At 34.0% G+C, this 10,215-nt stretch overlaps 1 protein-coding gene across 1 annotated transcript; it reads left to right on the top strand.

Moving 5' to 3' along the window:
• The first annotated feature begins 4,345 nt into the window (after positions 1 to 4,345).
• Positions 4,346 to 4,842, top strand: LOC141660615 (uncharacterized). Its single transcript, XM_074467604.1, has 2 exons — positions 4,346 to 4,519; positions 4,618 to 4,842. The coding sequence occupies exons 1-2, from the start codon at positions 4,346 to 4,348 to the stop codon at positions 4,840 to 4,842; spliced, it is 399 nt and encodes a 132-aa protein (XP_074323705.1).
• Positions 4,843 to 10,215: the final 5,373 nt, after the last annotated feature.

Genomic DNA, 10,215 nt, shown 5'->3' on the forward strand with positions numbered 1-10,215 from the left:
TGAAGTACAGTAGTGAAGAGATGAAATGTTTTGTTCGGCTGCTGCTTTGTTTGTTCTTGAGTAATTGATTGTGTTAAATGTATTATGCTGCTTCTGTCTCTTATAATTCAATCAACAGAATCCACTTGAACTAGCATGACTATCTGAGAATTGACATGACTTTCGGTGAGACAATCTTTTGAACTAGCAAGACAATCGGTATGACAATTGCTTGAACTAGCATGACAATCGGTGAGACAATTGTTTGAACTGGCAAGACAATCCCATAGCTAGTAGAACTTTCGGTATGACAATCAATTTGAACTAGCATGACTTTCGGTATGACAATCTGATTGTCATACCAGTTCAATTGATTGTTATGCTGAATTAATATTGAATATAAATTCAAAATCAATTTTGAAAATTCATAATATTAATTCAGAATTAATTAATCAATTAATTCAATTAATAAATAAATTAATCTTTGCAGATATAATTTATTTTCTGAATCAAACTATATGACTTAATTAATTAATAGAGAATTAATACTACTCTTCAACATCAACCATTCTTCTGAAAATCTTCTGAAAATCTTCTGAAAATCACTGTCAATTATGAATCAATTCCACCACTTCAATGTTGACACTCGATGTACTGTCTGGTTCATGAGTGACTAACTTTCGTGACGTTTCTTCATGTCTTGACTTTGATAACTTGATTTTCTTCAGATTAAATTCCTGTAATTATCTTATACCCTGACAAGATCTCTGTCACTTGATTAAATCCACAATCTTGATTTATATCACTGAGGCTTGATCAATTTCTTGAACTTCTTCCAGTGAAGTAATTCCTCAAGTCTATAGATGAATATTATTTCTGAATCCTTTGACAGATGTTACTTTGAGAGATATCTTTGACGGTAGATCCACTATTTACTTGTTACATTCTTATTTGAGTTGAGTTAAATCCTCGAATAAACAAATAGGCTATGACATATGCCTTTCAATATCACTAATACTAAAAGTACCATAATTATTCATACAAGATACAAATAACTATGCTGCATATTATTTTAATATAATTTAAATTATGATACTGATATGGAATAGAATTGTCTACAGTCATAATTTAAATCAATTAAAATAAAATTCAAACTTAATGCTATGAAAATTAACTACCATAAATGTATATGACATTGTAATCATGATAATCAAGATATTAGCACTAAGTACGAGGTACTGGATTACTGATAAATTCACAAGTCCTTTAAATATTGAAGATTCAATACTTGTGAACTTATATTAAGAATTCCTTACAGATGGGATTTCCAACTAATATGCAATGAATAATATCCCACACTTATAAACCAGTCTTGAAAGATTGATTTTAACAAGTTATTTAATAAGTGTTTCTGCAAGTGACTCTTTGACTAAAAGACATGCTCTCGAAAGAAATGATACCTGGTGTGAAGGTGCCTTGTCATAGAGCGTTCCACGGAGTTGTTGTATTTAAGGTTATTTCTTATTATAACAAGAAATCAATCTTCTTCCATGAAGTTGACAGCTTCCCGAGATGTTTCTCCTGTCACCTAAGTTAACAACTTCATAGATGCTTCTCATATCTTTCTTACAACCTGCGTAATCTATATCTATATAGCCTAACATGTTAAGCACAATAACTTTAGGGTACTTTACTCCAAGAGTTGGTAGTCCCTTAAGATATCTAATAATCTTGTTAATAGCTATAATATTGGATTCTCTAGGATCCATTTGGAACCTTGCACTTTGGCATCTTGAGAACATTATATCACTACACATGTATAATACTATGTTTGTTCCTAGTGATAAGAGAGTTATTATAATGACTCTACTAGTTCATATTTAACTGTAACTTCAGCTAGAGTGCCATACCATGTCCTTGACGATTGCTTGAGTAGAACTAGTTCACACCAACCTGAAGTGAGCTTGTGAAGATGAGATATACATAGTCCAAAAGATCCACTACTTTAAAATTTATGAACTATTTTGCATTGACTTCCTCTTTTGACTCACCAACCAGGATTACACTTGTTCACATTTACCAGAGTCCAATTCCAGGTGGAATATGTAACATGTGCCTGATATGTCATAATATCCTCAAGTCCCATTACTGGCACTTTCTGTTGGATACTGCTTCCAGATAATAATCTAGCATCCAATTTGGCCTTGTCCCTTGTAACAATACCATTTTCATCCAGTATTGACTTCTGGTTATCCTAGTACCAATTACAAAGTTGTCATTTGGTTTGGATACCAGCTTTCCTACAATCTGCTTGCTGACTGATTGAGTTCATCTTGCTTTGTAATCACCCAATCAATCCGGATCTATCAGAGCTTCTGTAACTTTCTTAGTTTCTTTCTTAGATAGAAAACTAGAGAGATACTCATTTATACTTTGTAGCCCTGCTAATCATTACTCCACCATCTGGATCATTTAGAACTAGACTCTAGGAATAATATTGAGATCAAACCCTTTGTCTTAGCAGATATGTTCTTGTAATATCCTCTTGATATTTAATATGGTGTTGTGTTTGACTAGTTGATCCTTCTTTTGCTCCCCTAAGCTATTGCTGGGATTTCCTGAAAATCCTTACCCTTGTTGACTGGCTTCATTGAAAAAATGAGTTGTGTTATACATTATCATTCCACTGCTTGGATATGAATCATCAATACCATTAATTTCTCCTTAACAGCTTGGTGCATAAAGTTGTTGAACTGTGCACTTAGACTTTCCATCATCTTCTGTTAAACGCCCTGTAGGTTGTAGACTCTACTGAGTAGACATGAAGAATATCCTAACTAGTCTTAGTTAAAAATTCCATGATCGTCAAACAACTGAAAATATTTCATTTTTTGATTCTATAAAACATTCTCTCCAAACACTTTCAGGTTATCCAGTGTTTGCTTCTGTTGGCCATTAACTCATTAGTGGTCTTCATGTATATATCCAGATCAAGGCTTGATCTTACTTGTTGCAAACTATTTTGACTGCTCCAGCCCTTTGGTATTTAGAAAGTCTTAATTAGCTTGACATTATCCTTGTTGCTTTAATCAAGTTCCAGTTCTTCCCTTGTACCACTCCATTTTGATACGGAGCTCCCAGTGCTGAATATATCTCAAAATATTCTTGATATTACATATATTAATCAGAAATGCTTCTTGAATTCAGTCCCATTAGCTGACCACAAGATCATTTCTTTTATAGTTGCTTCCAGCTTGATCTTCTGATATGATCAATCACCATCTGTGATGTCTTGTCTTGAGAATGCACAAACAACAACTTTGTTTCATAAGAGTAGTCAACCACCATCACTAAGGTATATCTTTACTTTTATGTGATGTTGTCTTTGACTACTCTTTCTGACATGCCTCACATTTATCATCCTTCTGAATTCCAGATGAGGCAGTCCTCTCACTAACCCCTTTTCACAAAAAAGTTCCTTGAGATGATGTTCAAGGGTGAGAGCTTCTATTGCCATAGCTAAACTTTTGTCAGATGAAGCTTTACAGTAGAAACCATTGACTTTACCTTTTCCTGAGATTCCATCTTAGCCACGAGCATATCCTTCCCTTACTCTAAGAAGAGCAAGCTTCTCAACCTTCCTGCTTCAAATGAGACACTAATCCTTATTGAATTGACATTTTATCCTTTGATGCAGAATAGTATGATAAGAGTATTTTGTGCCTTGAATCTTCAGCAAGAAAGATTCTTCAATTGTTATCAATGACTCCAATAATTAGTTGTTATCAGTGATAGAAATTGTTGAGTCCATGATGACATCCCTTTTCTGTATAGCTTGCCCTGTAGTGAAAACATTTATTGTCATCTCCAAAAATTATTGACGGAATAGCTTTTATCAATCACATTTGATTATGAGGCTCTTTCTTTGATCAGATGCCTTGAGTATGAATTACGAAGAATGCATATGAATCAATTGACCTGTTATGTCCTGCACTCACAAATGGATTAACAGTTCTTGGTACCCAACTTATCAGTTTGGGTCCAGTTGGATTAGAGATTTTACTATAAATAGAGATAACAACAACTGCAACCTTATCATGCTAATTCTTATCTTTGACTGAACATTTTTCCGGTTTAATACCCTTGACAGATTTGTCTCTAGGATAGGGGAAAATGGTTCCAACCTTACATAAGGAGGACTAGTAGTCTTTGCCCTATTGTAATCCTAAATATGCTTTTTCTGTGGTCTGGAATGATAAGGGAGCAGGGATAAACACAGCGGTGTCGCTGGTTCACTCCACGATAAATCAATGGGATAGAGCTCAAGATAGGAATGTCAATTCTCTTGCAGCGTTTGTGACAGAAGATGAATGGTGCTGTGAAGTGGACTAGACCAGAGGGTGAAGTGATAAAAGTAAATGTAGATGCTGCCATTTTTGAGGAGACTGGAAGGTATAGTTATGTATGTGTGGCTCGTAATAACAGCGGGTCTGTGGAAGAAGCGATTTCATCTTGTAAAGAGGGTCGAAGGGATATGGAGGTAGTGGAAGCCTTGGGGTGAAAGAGGCTTTGAGTTGGATAAAGAGAAAGCAATGGGGTGCAGTTATCATTGAAACAGACAGCCTCTCAGTTTTTCAGTCTATTCATAGTAAGGCTGCTGTGGTATCATATTTTGGAGACCTGATAAATGATTGTAGGGCTTTTCTTGAAGAATTACCAAATGTATCTTTGTTCTTTGTAAGACGGTCTGTTAATGGGGTAGCTCATTTCCTCGCAAGAGCATCCTATTATGTTGTTGATCGTACTATTAGGAGTGATGATATCTCTCTTGATATCTTCGATGTAATCATGAAGGATTACTAGTAATGGATGATTTCATTTTGAGTTCAAAAAAAATGTTTTTTCTATAACTAATGAAAGTACTAAGAGATGCATTCATGACATAAAGAATAAGAAAGCATTGTATTGGGAATACATGGAAGTCATTCAGAAATATTATTTATAAGAATTAAGCAAGACAGGCATGATATGGAACAAATAGAATTAACAAATAAATCACTAATTCTACCTAGTCCAATCTTGTTGATATATCTCATCTAGCTATCTCAATCCAATTATGAACCAATACATCTTAAGAAATAATTTAGAATAAATGAGCAAATCATATTATAATAGGATACAGAGAATAAGCAAAAACAAAGGTCTTAAGTGCTGGAAAAAATATATCTTATGAAAGCAATTAATCATGTTCAACAAATATCCAAACACATATTTAAGATCATCTAAAGTAACATGCACAAGTTAAACATCAATCCTAGTTATCAGAAAAATATTCTAGTGAACTAGTTCAGCATTATCTATATGTGATGCTATCATGCTTGTGCGAGTGTTAAACATTTAAACACTAAGATATGCATTGAATACTGAGAACAAAATATTGCAGCGGTTCAAGAAATTGAAAAATGAGATATGTGAGTTGGACCATCTTCAAAGATTGCCATGAAAGCAAGATATTCATGATTCTCGTCATCTAATCCATTCCAACTCTTTCTCATGCACTATAAGTTTTGACTGGTTGCTTCCCTAATAAAACATTCCACCTTTGTCTCAACTCTTAAACTGAATCCCTACTCATCCTTATTTCTCAAGCTTCTTATTCTGTTGTAGCAAAACCCCTAATAATTACTGGACACATATATCTTGTCAGAACTGTAACTATTAAATCTTATTTATGTCCCAATCTCAGTCTTGAAATAACCTCTTGAACTGAAGCCTGAAGAGTCTCTGCTTCAAAATAGATAGGCTTGATCCTTGGAGATAGCTTATTTACTACTTGTGAATCTGATGCGACTAAACTTCCCCGACATGTGAAACACTGCCCTGACGTCCAGTCCCTCAAGTACTTCTACCTGAGCTTTCTCTGATTCAACTATCAGTAACTCTTACATTCTGTCCCGAGGTTCCAATTTTACTGCAGGTAACTGAGATATATGTATGTCCCCACTATTCTCTTTGATCTCCACAATTCCTTCATATACGATCTTATTGATTCCCGGATAAATGTAGCATTTGTACAAACCACTGTGTGACTGTATAATCTGGAATCATAGAGTTGTCTTTAAAATCTTCGAGAAAACTTGTACCCGTAGAAATTTCATTCCTTTCCTACGTTTGAAAACCCAGTGGTATCCTATAGAGTAAGCCTTTGAGGAAATTCCACAATTTTCGTCTGTAGGTCTTGAAATCAGTTTCATTGGAATAAAAAAACCATTATCTTCAAAATCCGTGTTCGGGAATATTCAGTCTGAATAGCACATGATCTTCGTTTTCTTCGAAAGATTAAAATCATCTTTAACATCCCGGAGTAATCCTGAGTCTACCAGTCCTTTCAATACCCTTAATTTAATATTTAAGAGAAATTTAAATTTTTAATATTTTTAATTTTCTTAGAAAATAAATTAATCAAAAATAAATATTTACGTAAAATCTAATTTTCAAGAATTTCGAATTTTCTTAAAAATTAAATAAAACGTAAATTATTATCTAAGAAAAATTTAAATTAAAAAATTTTAAATTTTTATGGAAAATAAATAAATCATAAAACACAATTTTTTTTTGGGTTACAGATTTTGTTAAGTAGTAACTGGAAATTATAGCTTTACCCTTATATAAATAGTTCTATGGCGACTAGAGGGTGTGCCAGGAGGTGTACATAATTGCCTTGGAAAATTTCTATAGCGACTCCTTTATCTGTATGGTGACCACTGTGTACTTTTGCCTTGATTTATTTTTGTGACTCGTGACCAAAACAAACCAGAAAGTAGACTAGTCCGTGTACAACAAACTTTCGTGTAGTCCACTTCAGAGCTGTAGAATTTGTGCACAGCTACGCTTCTTTCCGCGCGTGACCAAGCTACATGTTCACGCATGACTACCAAACATGCAACAAAGTAGTTGCCATTTACATTATTACCAACACAGACTGAAGCGAAGCTGCCAAATAACATTTTTGAGTTCTGAATGTAAACCACGAAATAAATGGCACCAAATTTGGCAGCTAAATTGACCAGGAAAATAAATTTAAATTAAAAATTCTATCTACTAAAATTTAAGAGTTAAATTTATTTGAGTCAAATTTATAAAATAAATTTATTTAAATTAAGTTCATAAAATAAACTTATTTAAATTAAATTTATTAGATAAATTTGCTAAATAGAATTTAAGAAATAAATTTATGTAAATTCAAATTAATAAAATAAATTTATTTATGGATCCTGATTTGTGTATCAATCAGTCAGCTCTAATACCAATTGTTAGGTCCCGAATTATCGTAGAAGGGGGGGGGGTTGAATACGATAATCATTAAATTAAAAATTCTTTCGAATCTTTAGCGGATATAGATTTAGTGCTCGGTTAGTGGTTTCGTGTTCTTGAGATGAATAGTGTTTGGAGTAATAAAATGAGGAACATAAGATATTCGGGGAAGTATATATTCATATATAAATCCTCGAGGGGTGTTGCTACACTACGGTAAATAAATTAACCGGCTACAATCTAAGAACAACAAAGTTCCTAACTACTACAAAGATTTACAAATCAAATCCTATACAATGATCTAGCTCTTATTTGTCTAAGGATTTAAAAACCAGGTAACAATTATAATACCCCTATGAATATACAAGAATTAAATCGGGCATTATAATGTTACTCCGGTGAGAAGTTAAACGGATAGACAAAAAGATTGAGCTTCTCTGAAAATCTTTGCTGCTATTTTTCACCTCTTGGGAGAGAAGATGAATAGAAAATTATTCCAATAGCTTGAATCTCATCTGCTGTTGAGTGTAGTCTTTATATTCAATTCAAATGTGTGGCTCAAATTTAACCACATAAATAAACTGAACATACAATAAAATATGTGGTTGAGGATTGAGTGGCGACCAAGGTGTAATCCTTATACACTTAGAATATTTGACTTGCTCTCTTCATACTCTATGGCGGCTCCTGTGAAGTACAGTACATTTACCTGTCTTTTGATTTTGTCTATGGCGACCAAGAGTAAACAGTCTGTGGTGACTACATCACAATTGCCTTAGACATATATTTCAGATTATTTGTTTACATCTGTGTGGCGACAACTACTTAACAACCAAAATAAACAAACTAAAACAAACTTAACTTGTACACTTTTGTGAGTTTTTTTCTGTTTTCCTTTTTCTTTTCTTTTTCATTTTTTTTGTTTTCTTGTTCTCCTAAGTTTAAATTTTAACTAAATTAATTTTTAAAAATTAACTTAAATATAACTTATATAAATAAACTAATTTAGATTTATAAAATAAACTTATTTAAAGTTTATAAAATAAATCATTTTAAGTTTATTAAATAAATTATATTAAAGTCCATTAAATAAATTTATTTAAGTTAAAAATAAACTTTGAACTCCGCCAGTCCCTTGAGCCGTTTATCTGTATACCATGCGCACCTCTTCTCGTACTTTAACAGATAAACGTTCAATCCAAGTACGTTCCTCAACTTAACAATTCTTCTATAAATAATACTCAAATTCCTTTCATGAGTTGTTGAAGCCTAGTGCAACTGGTTTCGTTCACAGACGATTAACTTCGATTCAGGTCTTCGTATTATAGCCTTGATTACATTGTTAAGCTTACCTCAACTTTATTGGTTTGAACACTGATTGTCAATAAACAACTGTACTTTCACTGGAATCTTTCTAGTACTTTAGACAACATCTTCATTGCTACTACAATCCTGAATACATCATTCACTGTTCTTCACTAACACTTGAACTTATAAATGAACTCCTGTCAGTGAGTATAACTTCAAGACTACAGATGTCTTCTTTAACCTCTACCTATACCTTGTCTTTAATTCTTCAGATTCCTATGCTTCGAACACTATCTATCTTCAATCAATGTCAATACACTGAAATCTTCCGGTGACACTTGTACACTGAATCTTCATCATTTCTGAAACCCTGTAAGTCTTTATCCTTTATTCTTCACCGAGGCATGATCATATTAATGAACTTCTTTCATTGACTTATAAACAGACTTCAAGCCTTCCTCTAATATTTTGATTCATTATATTTTCCTTGTCTTCATTTCTTTTTATTTCTTGTGTAGACGTAGTATTTAACCTGTCATATTCTCGTGTTGAGTTATCACGTAACTGTTCATACAACTACACAGTCTCACCAACACAGGCCTCTATTCGATGAGCTTGAAAGTACGGCCTTAGCTTTCACGCTGCAAGGACAAGGGCATACACTAACTTCTCCATGATGGTATATCTAGTTTCCGCATCTAACAACCTCTTGCTTACATAGTACACCGGTGACTAGTGACCTCCCTCCTCCTTTACCAATATTGCGCTGATGGAGTATTCTGATACTGTCAAGTAAAGAATCAACCTTTCTCCATCTTCTAGCTTGGTCAACATTGGAGGATTTCCCAACTGTTCTTTGATTTTCCAATATCCTCTTCACAGTCCGAGGTCCACACGAAATCCTTTCCCATCCCTTTAATTGCTTTAAAGATTTCCCTACATATATCCGAAGACTTTGAAACAAATCAATTCAAAGCTGCAATCCTTCCCGTCAGACTTTGTACCTGCTTAACGCTAGTGGGTGATTTCATGTCCAAGAGAGCTTTGATTTTTACAGGTTTTGCCTCAATTCCTCGGTGGTTTACCATGAACTCGAGGAATTTCCCTGACTCCACACCAAACACACATTTCTAAGGATTCAGCTTTATCCTGTATCTTCTCAAAATGTGGAACATTTCAGCCAAGTCTGCTATATGATCCTCCGCTCTTTTCGATTTTACAAGCATATCGTCCACATACACTTCCATTGTTTTCCCAATATGCCTCTTAAACAATTTATTTACCAGCCTCTGGTAAGTTGCTCCGGCGTTGATTAGACCGAATGACATTTCGGTGTACCAGTACAGACCTCTGTCAGTAATAAAGGAAGTGTGCTCTTGGTCAGGTCCATACACAGGAATTTGATTATAGCCATAGTATGCATCCATGAAACTTATCAGAGCATGTCCTATCATAACATCAACCAACTGATCAATTATTGGCAAAGGAAAGCTATCATTTGGAAACGCCTTGTTTAGATCGGTGAAATCCACGCATGTTCTCCACTTTTCATTAGGATTTTTCACTGACAATGGATTCGCCAACCATTCCGGGTAAAAAGATTCTCTGATTAGC

Source organism: Apium graveolens, chromosome 5 (genome assembly GCF_009905375.1).
Source record: "Apium graveolens cultivar Ventura chromosome 5, ASM990537v1, whole genome shotgun sequence".
NCBI lineage: Eukaryota > Viridiplantae > Streptophyta > Magnoliopsida > Apiales > Apiaceae > Apium > Apium graveolens.

Excerpts from the sequence above, each read along its gene's own strand:
- LOC141660615 (XM_074467604.1), top strand. The coding sequence starts at position 4,346 with ATGAATGGTGCTGTGAAGTGGACTAGACCAGAGGGTGAAGTGATAAAA. Across the intron at positions 4,520-4,617 it reads AGGGTCGAAGGGATATGGAG|TCTATTCATAGTAAGGCTGC; the intron begins GTAGTGGAAGCC and ends TCAGTTTTTCAG.